Source organism: Mirounga leonina, unplaced genomic scaffold (assembly GCF_011800145.1).
Source record: "Mirounga leonina isolate KUSES-001 unplaced genomic scaffold, KU_Mleo_1.0 Mir_125, whole genome shotgun sequence".
NCBI lineage: Eukaryota > Metazoa > Chordata > Mammalia > Carnivora > Phocidae > Mirounga > Mirounga leonina.
In genome coordinates this window covers 25,040,830-25,060,212 of record NW_023270305.1, presented here as the reverse complement: position 1 = coordinate 25,060,212, position 19,383 = coordinate 25,040,830, and the positions used below count along the sequence as shown (strand labels likewise).

Here is a 19,383-nt window from a genome sequence, read left to right as displayed (position 1 = left end):
TAGTTTATATGGAAGAAAACCATCACAACAGCTCCATTCAAGGTTATTATTTAGAGAGATTAAAAAGCCAATGGCAGACAGACTTGATTGTCAACCTCCGTAGTGGCCAGCCTGCCCTCTAAGAGAAGTGTACATGAGCATGCTCTGTCTGAATGAGCTAATCCTCCATCCAAAACAGATTGTACTACATATAAGCATATAACCTCTCTTAAAAATCTCGTTTATCTTTTCCTCAGCACTAAGGAGTTAGTAATGGCTCTCCTCAGTTTCTAGGAGACAAATCACACAGAGAATCTGTGAAGTGCCCAAGAACATGTAAATCACTGAAGTCCCTTTGTTGTCAGTGGCAGGCCTCTTTACTAGGGGCTCACTGAAAATCACAACAGAGAGAAGGGGACCCTGGAGAGCAGATGAGGGGTGCCCAGTCACTGCAATCACTCTGGATTGTGTAAACCAAAGCCACGATTAGAATCTTAGATACTCAGCCATCAGAAAGGATGAATACCCAACTTTTACATCAACATGGATGGGACTGGAGGAGATTATGCTAAGTGAAATAAGTCAAGCAGATAAAGTCAATTATCATATGGTTTCACTTATTTGTGGAACATAAGGAATAGCATGGAGGACATTAGGAGAAGGGAGGGGAAAATGAAGGGCAGGAAATCGGAGGGAGAGATGAACCATGAGAGATTATGGACTCTGAGAAACAAACTGAGGGTTTTAGAGGGGAGGGTGGTGGGGGGATGGGTTAGCCCGGTGATGGGTATTAAGGAGGGCATCTACTGCATGGAGCACTGGGTGTTATACAAAAACAATGAATCGTGGATCACTACATCAAAAAATAATGATGTATTGTATGGTGACTAACATAATAATAAAACTAAATTTAAAAAAAAAAAATCTTAGATACTCAACTTACATTGCCACTTGGCCAGCACATCAACTCACAAGCCTCACGATCAGAACAAAGTCTGGTCAGGTGATCCTGAGACCAGGAAGGCAAGCAAGGAGCAGGGGTGCTGGGGGTGGGGAGCAGTTGCTGAGGAGCTGGATTCCTTCTGTTGGCTATGCAGAGAGAGAGATGTTAGCCACCAGAATGAAATGGATCCCACTTCTCAATAGGACCAATATAAACCACCCATTGAGGATTTTGCCTAAGATGAAAGGACATTCAGACTGTTGGGAAAGCAGAAACTAGAGCCATCCATTCATTCCCTGAAAGAACATTCAGTATTTTACACATGATATATGCAGGGACGCCTGGATGGCGTCCGACCCTTGATTTTGGCTCAGGTCATGATCTCAGGGTCATGATCCCAGAGTCATGAGACTGAGCCCCATCTGGGGCTCCACAGTCAGGGGGGAGTCTTCTGGAGATCTTCTCTCTCCCTCTCCCTCTGCCCCTCCCCTACTCGTGCTCTCTCTCTCTAAAATAAATAAATAAATCTTTTAAAAATTATATATGCAAAGGATTATTTTAAAGAAGGGTTGTTATTTGGGGTGCCTGGGTGGCTCAGTCGGTTGAGCATCCAACTCAGGTCATGATCTCAGGGCCGTGAGATCGAGCCCAGAATTCAGCTCCAAGCTCAGCATGGAGTCTGCCTGAGATTCTCTATCTTCCTTTGCCCCTCCCCCGCCTTGCCCTCACACACATGCTCGCTTTCTCTCTCAAAAAAAGAAGGGTAGTTATTTTCTAATTAAACTTTTCATAAAACAATGCCAAATGAGCTTAGATTTTATCAGAATGGATTTCTGCTGGACAAACCACAGAGAATTTTTTCTCTGGCAACAGTGGATCAAGTAATTTCAGCGAAGTGGTGGAAAGAGGTTTAGCCCTCATAAGCAAGTCACTTAAAGTCTTCGAGCCTTGGTTTCATCTTTAAAATGGAGAAAGTAATACCCACTTGAGCAGGTTGCTAGGAGGATGAAGATTAGGTGGGATGCATATATTTACCCACGTGCTGGGGATAAGCACTCAGTAAGGGAACCAGACCTCTTAGCTTGATCATAGCAGCATCTTAAGAGAATCTGGACAGTCTCTATGCTGCTCTGCATGTGGGGCAGACTTTAGTACACATCTAACCTTACATAAATTTCAGCATTTTCCTAGGACATAAGATTGAGCTGTTTGTTGAAAAGTACAGGGTTATTGCTGCCCAAACAGGTCCTCCAAAGCTCAACTGCCTACACTCTAGGAGGCTAATTCAGACGCAGCTGCTGCTATTTACAAAGTGTTATCAGAGCCCTCAGGCCCATCTTAGAACCTGGTGTGCACACAAACCACCCACTATAACTAAACCATCGAAACGAGCAGGAGGCATCTACACTTGCTGAGTGTCAGTTCTACTTGTTGAAGGTGTATTTCTTAGGTGCTCACGTCTGTAGGGAATATGCTTCCCTATTGCAGGAGCCTGGAATTCTGTTAATCCTACAATCAATAAAGGGTAAGGGTGCACTGAATTTCAAGATAGTTAGCCTGACTTGGAGTTATTTTGCAAAAACAAAGCTTGGGGCAAAACCACATGACTAATTATGTCAACCTACAATCATTTAGGAACACTCAGTTCACACAGAAGAAGTCTTTAAGAAGAGAAAGAAGGCACACAGTTTTCAGCTTTAAACTGATTCGTTTTGCTAAAATCAAACTTACATAGAACTGGAACTCCTTAGGGGATCATTTTTCGCTTTGACACTGGCCACATTTGCTGAGAAATATTTCTGATACGTTAGGTATCTCTTGCTTCAGCCATCATAACAAGGTCCACAATGGCCTAAGCTGGTAAGGATTCTGTTCTTTCATCCGGGGGTTCATTTGTTCCAGACATGGTGGAAAGTTATTCACAGAGAGTGAGTGGCCTTCTTGTGTCCCTTCCAACCCTGTCACACATCACAGGTCCCTAGCCCCCCAAGTATGGACTGAAACCAGCACTGGTCCTATAGAACAGAATGGCCCATAGCTGTCTCTGACTTGGAATTGGGGGATGGGGATGATTAACAGGGACTGTGTAAGTGTCCTCTCCATCCCAGAACAGGCCATCAGTCCAAGTTACAAATCTATAGCAATCTTGAACTCACATTTCATGCACAGTGGTGTTGCTGTCCAATGTATTTCTTTACCTAGGGACATAGAATAAAAACTAGAGATGAGTCAAGTATCCAGGAGTAAACTACATACACTTAGATGTGGGCATGCAGACACACTGTAGTCTAGGCATCGAGTGTCCACACTAATTCAAATCCCCACTAGCTAGTGAAGAAGGAGCCCTCGGTATACCCCTAGGCTCGCTCACAGGCTTTTGCCTGCAGGCACTAGGGCAGAAAGATGGGAGACCAACAGCGAGCCTCATACCTTCCCCAAGGACGACTAGCTTCCTAGGAACTTTTCCACAGTCCACATCCATTTTGGAGAAAGCTTCAAGAAGGAAAGTTCTTAGAAAGAGCTGGCGTGATATCAACGTTACAGGTATTCTAATAACAGTTCTACTGTTCTGAAAAGACAGTAAGGAGTCTCTTCTCTTAAAGAGCCTAATAAGCACAGATTCAACATTGTACAGTTGCGGGGTGCCTGGGTGGCTCAGTCAGTTAAGCATCTGACTCTTGGTTTCCAGCTCAGGTCATGATCTCAGGGTCATGAGATCAAGCCCCGTGTCAGTCTTGGTGCTCTGTGTGGAGTCAGTTGAGTAACATTTGCTGGGCTCGGATCATATGGATGACAGTGTGGTTGGCAGATGTCATTCTATATCCATTCTGTCATACTCCTGGAAAGCATCTGATCATTCTCATTAATCCCTTAGTTGGAGGATACTCTTGCAAAATAAAAATGGACTAATTATAGGTAAATACCTAAAAGTAATTGAAAGTCAGACCCTTCCTCAGATTAACAGCAGCAAGGATTCCCCAAACTGCTTTCCATTACAGACTTGTGACAATGTAGGCCAGTTTCCCAAATTCTAGAGTGAAGAGCTGGATGTAAACCAGGGTGTTTGATTCAAAACTACATGGTTGACCTTTGACAACTAGAAATGGAAATAAGAACTTGCTCTACTCAAGTAGAGATTCCAAAATGGTCACAGCCATGATGCCCTCCATTCATTTATTGTTTTCTGTGTTTAGTTGGTCCCCAAGGTCTTGAGAAAGATCATATGGCTGACTGTACCAAAAATGTATCATATCTAGAAAATAAATTACAGGCAAGACAACAGTCTCACTTTGCCATGATGCACGGCGGGACCGGATTCGCCGGAATTGACTCCAGCTCTCCAGAGGTGAAAGGCTGTTGGGCAACTTTGGATGCATCTACTCAAACCACCCATGAACTCACCATTCCAAATAACTTAATTGGCTGCATAATTGGGCGCCAAGGCGCCAACATTAATGAGATCCGCCAGATGTCCGGGGCCCAGATCAAAATTGCCAATCCAGTGGAAGGCTCCTCTGGTAGGCAGGTTACTATCACTGGTTCTGCTGCCAGTATTAGTCTGGCCCAGTATCTAATCAATGCCAGGCTTTCCTCTGAGAAGGGCATGGGGTACAGCTAGAACAGTGTAGGTTCACTTATAACCCCTTTCTGCTGTTTTCCCATGATCCACCTGTGTAATTTCTGGTCAGTGATTCCAGGTTTTAAATAATTTGTAAGTGTTCAGTTTCTACACAACTTTATCATCCGCTAAGAATTTAAAAATCACATTCTCTGTTCAGCTGTTAATGCTGGGATCCATATTTAGTTTTATAAGCTTTTCCCTGTTTTTAGTTTTGTTTTGGGTTTTTGGCTCATGAATTTTATTTCTGTTTGTCGAGAAGAAATGTAAGAGTGGAATGTTAATAAATTCCAGTTTAGTTCTGTAATGTCAAGAATTTAAAAATTAAAAAATGGATTGGTTAAAAAAAAGAAATTACAATACAAACATGGTGCATCAGTGTTTTCAAATTCCTAAAAAAGGCAACATTGTATCTATATGGCACTGGGCATTGAAAGTATTCTCAAATTCAAACTTTGAATCAAGATGTGAATATTATACTCAACTTGCTTCAGCAAGACATCATGTGCAGCAGAATATTCCCCGGGCTGTTAGATCAAATCCCAACTCAGCCACTTACCAACTATGTGATTATTTTAGAAAGTCATAAACTGTCCGAACTTCAGGTTTTTTCTGTGTACAATGGGATTAATAATGCTTACCTTGCAGCATTATTGTAAGGATTAAATAAGATCAGGTATGTGAAAAAGTTTAGTGCCCGTCACTTAGAAGACACCCTATCATGTTCCCTCCCTCTGTTCCTTCCTTCCTTTCTTTCTTTTTTTTTTTTAAATCAAGGGCTTGGGGAAGCAGTGGTGATAATGACTCATTCAAACAGAATATAGATTCTGTGAAATCAGGATACTCAGATCGTATTGATTTGCTGCCTGCCTTCTGACAAGTAACAGTGATGGACTATGGCACAGCTGTCTGTAAAGGGGTTCACAGTTTTACAAAAGCCTTTCACATTTCCTCTTCCGGTCCTCACAACAGATCAGTAATGTGGGAGTTAAGAAACTCAGTTGACAGACGAGGAGCTGAGGCTCAGGAAGGTCAAGTCCTGCTCCCAAACAAGCTCTGAGAACTAGAAATTTTGTTAAGTTTTCTGACCTAAATGTCCACTACACCTCAGTCGCCTCTTTTTCCGGTTGTCAAAGCTCTTCCTGAGGCCAAACCCTGAGTGCCTCCGGAGGGATGCCCACCAACACCTGGTCTACATTAGATGCTCGGTTATCTGCAGGTGCCAAGCCCAGGGTTCCCTTTCATGGTCAATTGTGCTCACGCCACCTTTGTTCTCATGCTCCAGAGCGAGGTCAGTGCAGGTTCTGTTAGGTCAGTAGTTGAAGTGATGCCCTCTCTTCTTTCTATTGGTGGTTTTAAGGATTTGGCTATTTTTGTAGTTATATTTAGGAAGTCCCAACATGTCTCAAGGAAACCATTTGAAGGGCCATGGGAAGGGTTAACCGAATGCAGCTTCTTATCTTTCCATTAGGGGAATCCATAAAGCTGGAAAGAAGGATTCTGAGATAAGAAGATCCTTCGCTTGGGATCCTATAAAAGGAAGCCCCCTCCCCCATTGCCTGTTTCTTTGCTAATGCGGAGGAGGGACTTGAAAGCATTTCTAGCCTCCAGTAAGCCCGAGCTGGCGTACAGACAGAACTGGCAGATCACTATCTTTGCCATCACATAAAAATGCTCCAGATGTTTTGTTTTTAATCTTCCACTGCTCTTTGCAAAGAACAAACTTTTAAGTATAGTCCTGATGGTGGCGGATGAACATCCCATTTCTTTTTCCTTCTCCAAGACAAGGGAATTGTGCATCATACGTGGCAGCCCATGGTCATTTTTAATATTTAAATGACATCTGAGTTGGAGATTAAAATTTATAAAGAACAGTGTGATCCCAGGGAAGAGGATAGGAGGGTATTTCTACTTTCAAATGTAATAAAACAGATGGGCCTCCCATTCCAGACTGAAGTGCTAAAATATTTCAGATACCTTGTAATGCTGGAAACCTACAGAAGGAAATTTCTTTGTCCCTCTGTCCCTCTCTCTCTCTTCCACACACACACACGTATTTTGCATTGCACACATATAGATCATGAAGCTAATTCCAGAGGGCAAGATTAACTTTTGTTTCTAAAAGCCTAGGCTGTAACCGTAGGACCCAGCATGTTGACTAAGCAATTATGTAATGACAGGGAAACACAGTACAATCCTAAGTGGAGGACAATAACGCTAACTACCACGCTCATCATTATCTTGAACTATCTTCACTTTGAAGAGATGATCTAATTATTCCCTTGCACATCCCTCATGGGAAAGGTGTTATTATTTCCATCTTGAAGACAAATATAATATCTACTCTCAATTTATAAGTGTCATTTCTTCTGAGAAGCTTCACTATTTGCTTTCTTGCTCATCTTCACACTGTGAGTCTTAGACACCCCAGATTAAGCAATTTCGTAGAATTAGAGGCAGAATGATCTGTTTCCATAAACGATTAAAATTCAGTGTTTTCCAAATTGTTTTAATCATATACCGTATGAAGTTACAAAATGTCCAAAAATATAGAATATAGGAACTTATAGGGATCATATTCAAAATAAATATAACCATAAGGTCTAGTGCTTTCCCCAAGCTTTTGTAGAGTATGAGCAACTCTCCCCTCTTTGGGATGGGGAGTGGGGGAGGAGAGAAGTGAGAGGAAGGATTAACATGATTCTCTTCTTCTTTCTCTCCAATAAGCCCTAACAACTGCAGCTCTCACAGTAAGTTCTTCTGGAGCTAAAGCATAGGGCGAAAGGGAAATGGGAAGAAAAGTAAAAGAAGGAGCAAAGAAGCAATGGACGAGCAAACAAGAAAGGAATGGGTGATAGAAACACCAAGTGGTTGGCCTTAAGTATCAGTGTCACACCGCAGGAGGCTTCTGAAGGGACGGTGTGAGGTTGCTAGGGCTGCGTAACAAAAGACCACAGCCTGGGTAGCTTAAACAGTCGAAATTTAGTTTCTCACGGGTCCAGAAGATAAATGTCCCAAGACCAACATGTGGGCGGGTTTGGTTTCTCCGGAAGCCTCTCTCCTTGATTTGGGAGAAGGGCTGCCTTCTTGCTGTGTCTTCACGTGGTCTTCCCTTTATATGCATGCACCCCTGGTGTCAATATGTCCCAGTACCCTCCTCTTCCAAGGATACCAGCCTGATTAGATTAGGGTTCCACCCTAACAGCCTCATTTTAACTTATCTCTTTAAGGCCCTATTTCCAAATAGTCATATTCTGAGCTTAGGGCTTCACCAGGTGAATCTGGGGGAGATAATTCAGCCCATAATGTGTGCTTTGGTTTAAAATCATCTTCTGCTTTCAGGCAAGATATTAGAAATATGTAATAGCCATACAGCATGACACTATAGGAAACAGTTATCAAAAGGGAAACTGAGGCACATTAAAACTTTTAAGAGTTTATTTGAGCAAATATGTATTCAGATCAGGCAGAGCCACACCAAAGTGGTTTAGGGACAGGAGTGAGGGGAAAGGCTTTTTGTGGAGCAGAGGCAGAAGCAAAGCAAGGAAATTATTTGATTGGCCGTAGCTTAAGTGGGTGCCTTATTTGGTAAAGCCTAGGTGGCTGCTTGTGATTGGTTGCTCTAAAATTGTGTTTTCTCGGATGCAAGTGTATTGAATGAAATTGATGTGGTTTAGGCTGTGATTTGCCTTCATAGATCACCAAGGCATCAGGGCCATCTCAGTTACTTAACATGGTCAACAATGCTTTCTTACTCCAGTGAGTCACACACTTTTCTACCAGCTGGCCTGACTTGAGTTCCCTACCTACCTAGTCTCCAAAGGTCATTCTATTCATCTGCTGGGGGCTTCCTCCCAAGACTTCGCTGGAGACAGTCCAAAGCCTGAAAGGGGAGCTGTTTTCTCCACAGACCCCCAAAGTTTGTTTGCATAATAATTCTGACCATGTGCTCACGGCAGAGCAAGCCATAGCCTCGTCTCTCTTCCTGTGACATGACAGGTGACAAATGGAGATATTCCTCTTTTCGTGTTTTGCGAGAGGCACTTTTCCCTCAAAGCTCCTCTGCCTTAAGGTTTTCCCAGTAATGATTTGCACCAGATGGCCTCACCACTGAGTGCCTCACAGAGAACACACATATTTGCTCCTTGCTGGTAATCTCAGGTCACACGATCAGCTGGAAAGTCTGACAGCCTCACCTGCCAACGGCATTACTTGGACAAAGGAAAGTAGATCCCTGGTGACAAGGTTTGGGGGTGGGGGAGTGAACAAAGTCCTCAAGGGGTTCTTTCCAAAATGGCACAAAACACACGAAATTTCTTTGCCACCACTTCGAGAAGAGTTGACATTCAGTACCCCAATGTTAAAATATGTGAGTGGGGATTATATCCCATTATAAATGAAGTCTCTGTTTTAGGATACTATTATTGATTTCCTGGTTCCTTTCAGTAGTAAGCTTGGTGCATTTCTTTATGCACTGATTATATGATGTAATTGGCAGAATTGGGTTATATGTGTGTATGTTACATAATTAAGCAGTTATATAAAGTCAGTGGAAATTCATGCATGCATTCATTCATTTAATAAGCCCTTAGCCAGCTTATTCCATGTGCAGGAGATTGGACCAAACACTAGGGACACAAAAATGAACAAACTCCTGACCTCGCTGGGCTCACGGTCAACTGGAGAAGAAAATGAACGGGCAGTCTAGAGAGAGGTTGGTTCCCAAGTTGCGTATGCATCAGAATCACCCCCAGGCCTCTAGTTTCTGATTCAGTGGGGCCAGGAATTTGCTCTTCCAACAAGTTCCCTGGTGAGGCTGATACCGCTGGTCTGGGGACCAGTCGGAGAACCACTGACTCAGCGTCACAAGTGTCAGAAGGCTACGGAAGCTCTGAGGAGGAATTTCCAGCCCTGGCTGGAGGGCAAGGGTGCCGTCAGAGGTTTCACGAAGGAAGTGAGTTTTAAAGGTTGAGTGGGGAAGGGGAGGGAGGGAGGGATTAGGACATGCCAAACACATTTAGTTCTAACGGATAAAAGTAGGAGAAAGTACTTACAGTTTGGAAAAAAAAAATGCAGATAATTCCGTTGGCTAGGATGAAGTTTGAGTTTGAAGTAATTGCAAGAGATAAAGCTGGAGAAATCTGTAGGGCCCAGAGCTGTGCTTGAAGACCTTGTCTGAACACTGTCCTATGGGTGCTTATTTAACGGTGAATCCCCAGAGCCAGGCTCCAGGCTGGAAGAACCTTGGTGAGGAAAACTCTGTCATTGTTATCTTTTGTCAAAAGAGCCTTCTTTCTGAGCCTGACACAGGGCTTCCCAGTCTTTTGGAAGAAATCTTTTTCATTTCCCTGAAATGACAACTCACCCTGGAGTTGATAGGACCTTAGAAAGGGTGTGTTGACTGCATATAACCAAAACTGGTTGGGGGCTTAAGTTTTTGCCATTGACCCGTCAACCACAGTGAGGGGGTATGTCAGTAGCTTAATAATTAATTGGTTAATTATGATGGACTCTTAGAAAACCCTAAGCTTCAATCACCTCTAATGACCTCCTGCTTACGGGGGAGGGATGACAAGGCCGAGGAAGGAGGGAGACGGAGAGAAGAAGACCCCGCTGAGCCCGGGTTGTGACAGTATGTGCTTCGTTCCTCCCTCCAGGGGAAGATGATGACGACGATGAATGTGGAGAGGAGAAGCTGCCCTCCTGTTTCGATTACGTGATGCATTTTCTGACCGTGTTCTGGAAGGTCCTCTTCGCCTTCGTCCCCCCTACAGAATACTGGAATGGCTGGGCCTGTTTCATTGTCTCCATCCTCATGATCGGCATACTGACAGCTTTCATCGGAGACCTGGCTTCCCACTTCGGATGCACCATTGGCCTGAAAGATTCTGTGACCGCAGTAGTGTTCGTCGCCCTCGGCACTTCGGTACCAGGTAGAGAATACATTTGTATATGATTTCCCCCAGCCGTGGCAGCCCGTTCGCCTTCTTGACCTTTTCTTTCTCACAGTTTCAAGGACTGTGATAACAAACAGGCCTATGAAAGGCAAGAGCCCAGAGATATAAATAATGTCACTGCCAGAAGACTGTCATGGCATTTTTCAAGGTTAGAAGGCTGGTCAGTATCATCTTGATGACAGAAAAGCATTCCCAGAGGGACTGCCTGGTGAGAATAGATTGGTTTGATGGCTAGATTGACAGATCAGCTTCCCATTACAGTTAGCACTTTCTAAAACACAAAACAAAATTACAGAATCCTCTTCAAGCACAAAATCTGTCTTTTTTATATTTACTAACGTTTGGATAATTTCCATGAAACTCTATTGGTTGAGTAACTGAGATAAGTACCTACTGAAGACCTGATAAAATAGTCTCTTGACCCAAAAGTTAATGTGAGTAAATTAAAAAAAAATAAAGGTAGACATTGATCAGGGCAAAAGTAATCCCAGCCAAAGCAAGCAGGCCAAGGACACATTTCGTGGATGTCCCTTCATGCATTCCTTATAAGCTAAATTTTTCTTCCAATCTACAACTGTAGCTCATTATATTTGCCCAGACTTCTAAGAAATCATCCTCCCAGACATGACCTTGACAGCAGTAATTTTCAAGCTTGGGTGAGCATCAAAATTACCTGGGAGCTTGTTTAAAAAATACAAATGCCTGCAACCCACCATCAACATGTGGAATCAGAAGATCTAGAGGAAGGACCCAGACATGCGTGTTTTAAGCTCACAGGTGATTCTGGTGCACATGGGAGCCTACTGTAACCAAAGTTCTGGATGCAGGCCCAGTGCTAGTTGACATCTTGACAGATACACAGCTAACCCTGGCTTTTGGTTTTGACTCTGAAAACAAGTGCAGTTTAAATCATGCACATATCTCTTCAATGGAATTCACTAGTTGTTCTTCTCCATTCAGGTATTTATCACTTCAGTGTCTCTGAGTCTTTCTTTATTTGTAAAATAGAGATAATCATATTGAACTTGCAGAATCGTGGCAAGGACTGGAGAAAACACCTATAAATTATGCATCTAGTAAAGCATTTGAAACATAGAAGGAATTTGATTAAAACAACAGCTTTTGTTATTATTTATGAATAGCTGCAGATGATCTGACCAGTATAGATTTGGATACTTCATCCTTGAATAACCAGAAATAAAGTGTCCAGATTTATAGTGGTGAGCCATTGCCCATGGTGCTATCCAAATGATCGACCACGTGGGAGTCCTGGTCAAGAGGCCTGACGGGGTTCTGGTGTAAGTGAGTTAATGGAGGACTCAGGGGATTTAGGGGGTCCTTATCCGACTTAGTCTTAGTGAGTAGAACTATGCAAAGTCTTCCAGTTGACTGCTGATCCTCAGAGGAGATCAGACTCCCTCTCAACACCAGCTGTTTCTAGCAGTTCCAATTTTGGTCTTTATTTTGATTCTTTTTCCGAAAATAACCAGAAATTTAGCAAGCAGGAGGAAAACCTTAAAATATTCATACTGTGAGTTATTTTGTTTAGAGAACATATATACCCAAAGAAACTAAACATAACAGTTCCTCTATCTCAGGTTACTATACCCATCACTCTCAGGTTACTGTAGGAATATGTTTTGGAGTCTACTCTCCCTAAGGCTGAAATCACTGTATCAAATGGTACCCAAGTTAGCACACACTTCTGGCCCCAGGTTTAACCCTTAAGGAGAATATGTGCAAATTATGATAATGAGAGCAAAATTAGGTCTCTCATTAGAGGGACTCAAAATCAACCTACTTCTCTGGAAAGTCAGCAGTTGGTCCTACCTAATGCATCTCTTGTTTTCCAAATGATCAAAAAAATGCTTTTACTACATCAAATCCTTGTTTCTAAAAATATATATGTTTTTTAAATTTCCCTGCTCCTCATCTCAATACCTCAAAACTGGCTCCTTTTCCTGTATACTAGTCTTCCAAAGTAGCTCTGTGCATCTCTTGTATTAAACTCTCTTGAAAAGTGTGGCAGCCATACCATATCATTAACTTTTTTTTTTTTCTGTACATGAAATGTGGATTACACTAAACCTTAGCGTACAAACCTCATTTGTTCTGCCACTTAAAACTGGCTCAGAACCCAGGTAGGGGCATCAAGAGGTAAGAAAGCCTGTTGGGGAGAATACAACAGAATCATTAGCTGTCAAAATGGTTTCCCTTCACCTCCATAAATTCTTCCCATCAGGAAACAGATTTCTATGCTCTGTTATCAGGAGAATTCCTGTAATTTGCTATGATATAAGCTGTGCAGCATGTTCCCCACACGATATAGTTGTAGGTAATCTCATAGTCATATATATATAAACATACATCCCCCCAAAAGCTGTGCAAATTGAACAAGATGCTGAACAAACATATTTCTGACTTTATTCTTGAACCCTGATGATTCAGAGCAGTGCTTTTTTTTATCTCCTGACTCCTAAAAAAAAAAAAAATGCTATTATTCCCAGATGACAAAGCCCAGTTGCTACAGGTGGAAGAACAAAAAAGACTAATTCTTTTCACTCAAAGCTTACTACTAATCATTGGTCCTGAGGCCCAGCTTTTTCTCTAGGCTGATGTCTTGACCTTTTCCTAAAGTAGAAGGGCTCCAAGCTAGCATTGTTGTATTGCTGCCTCTTGGTAGGTGAGACCCTTGGATTCTCAGCTTCCGATGGCCTGCCCTAAGGCAGGATTAAATATTTAAATATCTCATTTAAAGTATTTTTTTTTTTTATCATATTCAAAGTCTATGGGGAAAAGAGCTATGCCTTTCCGGGTGAGACAGAGCTTCTTCCTCCTACCACTGGTAATCAAGTGCTCATTATAATCTGTTGGCAGAGGAGGACTCCTGAGGGTCTTCATGGGGAATGAGGGGGCTCAACCTTAAAGACTCACACTTGTTAAAAGAGCAAGAGCCTTCTTTTCCAGAATCACCCTCTGCAGAGCTCCTTGTCTGGAGAAGAGGGGCTTCCTGAATAGTTTCCTTCCACTTTTCAATGTTGAAGTAAGTAGAGCCTGGTCTCCAGCTCTCTTCTCTTCCCCATCTGGGCTCACTCCCTGGCCCATCACACCAGTCTCCATGACTTAAATGCCGCCAACACGCCAATGATTACCAGATGTTTATCCCAAGCCTCAATTTTCCCGAGTTCTAGATTCACACGCCAACTTCCTTCCCTCTATTGATGCTGGATGTGTAATGTCGGGCTCCGAATCACCATGTCCAAAGTAGAACTGCTTATTTCCACTGCCCACGGCCTCATCCTTCAACCAAACCTATTCCTTCCAGATCTTGCCTTTTTTTCTGGAAAACAATATCATCATCTAGCCAGTGTTCTTGATTCCTTTTTTCTCATCCCCACAGTCAAACCATTCTTAACTCCTGCAGGTCTTACCCTACATTGCATCTCTCTCTGAGAGAACGGGTAGGCCGTTCTCTCAGACCTCTGCAGGGGCCTCCTGTCTCTCTTCATGCTTCTGCTAAGGATTGTTTTAAGTTGTAAATCAGACCACATTTCTGCCTACAGTCTTCCAAGGGCTCCCTACTTAGGATAAACTTCAGAAGTATCCCCCAGGCTTACAAAGACCTATGTGATTTGGCCCCTGCCCGTCTTTCCATTCTGTTTTCCCCCCTTGCCCACTGTTCTTCAGCCCCACTGGCCTGTACACTGTCCTCCATGCCCCAGGTTCACTCCTTTCTCAAGGTTGCGCTAGCTGTCGGGGCGCCTGGGTGGCTCAGTCGTTAAGCATCTGCCTTCGGCTCAGGTCATGATCCCAGGGTCCTGGGATCGAGCCCCACATCGGGCTCTCTGCTCAGCGGGGAGCCTGCTTCTCCCTCTCCTACTCTGCCTGCTTGTGTTCCCTCTCTCACTGTCTCTCCCTGTCTCTCCCTGTCAAATAAATAAATAAAAAAAAAATCTTAAAAAAAAAAAAAAAAGGTTGCGCTAGCTGTCTAAAATGCTCTTTCCCTTCATGTACACAAGACTGGCTCTTTGTCTTCAAGTATATCTCATCTTAAATGTCACTTCATCAAAGAGACCTTTCCTAACCACCAATGTGAAGTATGTTATATCACCCTATTTTCTGTAGAGTCTTTATTACTTTCCGGACAATTTAGTTTGTTTTTGAATGTTATTGTCTACCTCTCCCCACTGAAACGTAGGCTTCATGGGAGCAGAAACCCTGCCCTTCCAATCTCTCATATCTTTGGCTCCTAAAATACATAAGTAATGCAGTTGTATATGCCCATGTGTTTGCGTGTGTGTGTGTGTGTGTGTGTGTGAGCTGTGTCTATAAATGAATGTACAAATCAGTCATTAACACATTAGTATGAGTTACTTAAATCAGATGGCTTTCTTAACACCTTCTAGAGACAGCAAAGAATTAAAGTTATGGTTGAGGGAGATGAACAGTAGATGCTTTTATAGTGTGGCTTATTCTTGAGGAATATATGTGGGTAGTTTATTGTAGCAAGAAGGGCAAGCATAACTTAAGAGCACTGAGTCCCCTCTTTCACAATTTGGCTATGGTGGAAAGTGTGATGAGGAGCGAGATATGTTGTCTCTTCTTCATTCTTTTCTCTGCTATCATCCCTGCTTTTGAGATCCAGAACTCAGGCCAATACTTTTAAAACTTTAGATATACTCTGGGTAGTGCTAAATAGGCATTTTGCAGTAGTCTGACCTGGGTCCATAACTATGTTATATCAGATTGTTTCTAAAGAAAACAGGCTCAAAATTCAAGAGAAATTAATGCAAGAAGTTTAGAACCCAGCCATTTTTGTACTAGGGACTACCTATTTCACACACTCTTTTAGCTTACAATTATTTACTTGGCTAAAACTGGGTATATTGGGTCAAGACATTCCAGCTTCTATATCACATTTGAAACATGGATTTTCCTTTCATCTGTTGCTCCTAATGGAATCAAGCATTCTTCCTTAATTACAGAGAAAACTCTTAGATGTTTATGAGTTGGGAATATTTTTACCTCACTCAGTTCTACCTTGGCCTTTCTCCATACATCTTGATTAAGGCCTGTGCCTGAATCTTGCCTGCTACCCCCTGTAACTTCCCATTATGAGTTGTTCACTCCTGGGACCACAACACTTTAAAAATCGGGTATCCTATGGCTGTTTCTTAGCCTCTGGCATTGTTAGGTTTTCTGTTAATTTCCAGTGTTTTGAATATCCTTTGAGTTTTGTCAAGTAGGAATTATTTCACTGTAGAAATTTTAAGTCATGAAGGAAACGAAAATAGATGATTTTAGGCATTTTCCCCACTCTGTATATAGAGACTTATGTTAAAAATAAAGCCTTATTTTAGAGAAAATGTGTGCTATTTTTAAGTTACATTACTTCCAGCTTTCTAACTATCATAGGAAGAATTTGACAAAAAACTGGTTATCCTAGCTGTTCACTATGTTCTCTTAGGGCAGTGTCAATGACAGCACATCGAGGGGGTATAAGGATGAGAACATTAGAACTGAATCCAGGAAAGCCCGACTTCCAACCATTACTCACTGTATGACTGGGATCAATTTTTTGACTCAGCCTTGGTTTTCTTGCCTGTAAAACAGGCATGATAATACATGGCAATTTAAGCAGAGTTGATGAGAGGATTAAATACTATGGACCTCAGAGCACTTGGTCAACTGAAAATTGGTATAAATCCAGGAAATAATTATCATTGACTACACTGACATCAACTCTCAAAATGTCGAAAGGAATAGAAACCACCACAAAATGAGAATGAATGGGAAATGTTTTATGAGCAGAGGTGGAAATTTTAAAATATTTACCACATCACTGTGTGCTAGGCATGCACCCTGTATTTATATTATCTATTATCTTATTTAGGTTATATCATTAAGTGATATGAAGTGGTTTTGTCTCTCTGAGGTTTATTTTTTTGTTGTTCCTTAGACCCTTCTCCTAAAAATGAGTTTTATTTTTTACCTCTTTGACACTGTGCTAGAAAACATTTGTCTTTGCAGAAAAAAAGTTCACTATGGATGGTTAACATATTTTAGTTTTTAGTTTCCTGACCTCTAATAACTCTAAAAATTACAATACTGTATAGTACACTTGGGTAATCGGACATTGCAATTTATTATATCTTGCTGCTTTATTTCTCAGTGGATCCTAAAGTAACTTGTATGGTTGTCCTTTGAGATTGTAGTATAATCTAAATGATACCCCTGGAGATGTATGGGGTACCATACCCATGGATGAATATAGTGGTGGTCCTGTCTAAAAGTCACTTTATCACATAAAGAAAGGGAGCACCAATATCTTCAGTTACATGAGGAAATTAAGGCTCCAAGAGAACAAATGATTTGCTCGTATTCAGTTCAAATTTAAATCAATGATAAATTGTGTCTCTATTATAATCTGTACTTAACCACTCTGTCATTCCACCTGGATTCATTTTTAAAGTAAGCATCCATACATTCTTTCCCACATACCTTATAATTTTGAGGAAATTACTTCTCTCTCTGCTTCAATTTAGTATTCCCTACTTTTAAAGCATGCAGCAGAATTATATTCAAGCTCTTTGAGGTTAAGCACTATCATTATTCCCTTTGGCATGGAAAACACCTAGTAGGGTACATGCTTCAAAAAATTTCAGAAACGATAAAGGCCTATTTCTATACCAATATACACTTAGCATTTCCTACATGTAAAAATGAAAACACTAAGACCACGGAAACCCTTTTAAACATATTCAGCTCTGACCTGTCAAAAAAAAAAAAAAAAGAATGCCAAGATAATCTCATCAGCATAGCCATGTGTTGCTAATGGAAGTGACCACAAGGTTTGGTCATTCTGCGCCAAGACCAAAGATTCCTGTGATACATGGCTGACCAGGCACTGGGGTCAGTGGGACCCAAGAAGGACATATTGAGGATGTTCTTCCAGCAGTCATGTTCTGGAAAGACTTACTGACAATTCTGGAAATCAAGCCCAGTCTTCTAAGTGTCTGAGCAGAAAGAAGTAGGAGCCCGGGAATAGGATCACTAGAGGTAACTGTCCAAGGCATCTATCAGTACACACACTCAGCCTACCCCTTACTTACCAAGAGAGATGGGGTCAAAAGGAAACAGCACCCCGCGCAAATCAGATATTCTTCTCAGGGGAAATTGTATCCAGCCATTCTGAAATCCCACAGCCATCTGATCTACCCTGGAGAACAATAAGGAATCCGACTGATGCAATCATTTCCTCTCCCTCCATCCTACTCGAGACAGATTTAGTGTTCTCATTTCTGGGCTCACAGATGAACTGGTTAACTCAATATCAGAAAAATTATGCAAAATCTTCTTAGTGCAGCGTTAATGGATATCCACAAGGAGGTATAAAAGAACATGAGCTTTAGAGTCAGATAGACAGGAGTTCAAACCCACCCACACCACTTACAAAATGTATGACACCCCTAGAGGCCAATTGCTTAACTCCTGTCAACCTTAGTTCCTTAACCTGAATAATGGGGACATGAAAATCTGTCTCAGAGTTGTAGTGAGGATGACACGAGAGCACCTTTACCAAGCACCCAGCACAGGGCCTCGCATATGACTGCTGCTCAAAAAGATGTTAGATCTCTTTTCTTTTCTACCTAAGTAGACTGATAAGTAGGTTTAGGCCTGTCAGTACTTAGCTCAGCTATATCACAGCAAGTGAAAAGAGCAAACCAAGTAAATTCTCAGCCTATCTTCATTATGGTCCTATGTTAGGAATTCTGGTGAGGTAGACATTCCCAGTTGTGTTCCGGTTTCCTGCAATTTTACTCTCTGTGAGCTTAATCCTCTGAACACTGGCATTTCGACTCAGCCACAGGTTGAAGAGGAAGTGCCGTAGCTACAGTGTGTATACATATTTAATTGGATGATTAACATTTCACATCAGCTTAAATGGGAATGAAAACAGAATCGCTTTACTCTACACCACGATTTCCCCATGGCTTTAATGTCTGTTCCCCCAAGAGGATCCTAAAGGGCAGATATATTTCGTTTCTAGATACCCTAATAAGCAGTCAGTTTCTTTGCCACCAAGAAAGGTCAGCACTGCTGAAAATGGGCTCTCTGATCGTAGTCAGGCCAAGAGGCAGAGCCACCCAGGGACATGCCCAGAGTGCAGCACCAGGCAGCCCTAATCCATCAGAGGGCTTTCCCTAGGACCTTATCTCAACCTCATGCCAGGGACCAGGTAGCTGGAGGTCAAACACTCAGTATGTTTCAGCACACTTTCTTACGAATAGGTGATGTCATAGGAGTTGAAAGCAGCTTACAAAAGCAAACATAAGGACAGAGCAAAACAAAGGAAGGCTGGATACCAGATTTCACAAGATTTGTTCCATAAATGGCACAAGAACTGCCTGTTATCTGAAACTGAAAAAACACTGGGGAATAGACTACACGCAGCAGACCCAAAGCATCTTGTAAAAACCTGGGAAAGACCCATTTCAAAACTATTTGCATCCTTTATTCTTATGGCCCAAAAGAAGAGTTTGTATTCAGTACTTTCAAGTTTTCTTATTGACAGTTACAATCCTTGATTTGTCTCCAGGGGCAGCAGGCATGGAACACAAGGCTGGAGGGGGACCAAGATGCTAACCATGAGGTCCCCTACTGGGAGGTGGTCCAGGAAGCTGAGAATTCAGCACGTGTCATGACCAATCTGAAGCTCCACAGTCCTTAGTGGCCCAATCCCATACCAGCCACCTTCACTCGGTCCCACAAAAATCACAGTGTAAAAGAAGGGAAGCTAAAAATATTTCATCCTGGTCATATCTGGGCCTTCTTATAAGAGTCCAGGTCAGCCAAAGCAAGGACATTGGCAGAAACATCACCCC

The 19,383-nt window shown here is 42.2% G+C and overlaps 1 protein-coding gene across 5 annotated transcripts in view; it reads left to right on the top strand.

Moving 5' to 3' along the window:
• Positions 1-19,383, top strand: part of SLC8A1 (solute carrier family 8 member A1) — a 367,453-nt gene that overhangs the window by 331,735 nt on the left and 16,335 nt on the right. For all 5 annotated transcript variants that reach the window (XM_035000981.1, XM_035000983.1, XM_035000984.1 and 2 more), the window contains one exon: positions 10,199-10,474. In XM_035000981.1, coding sequence (XP_034856872.1) covers positions 10,199-10,474 — 276 coding nt within the window. The remainder of the gene's footprint in view (positions 1-10,198; positions 10,475-19,383) is intronic.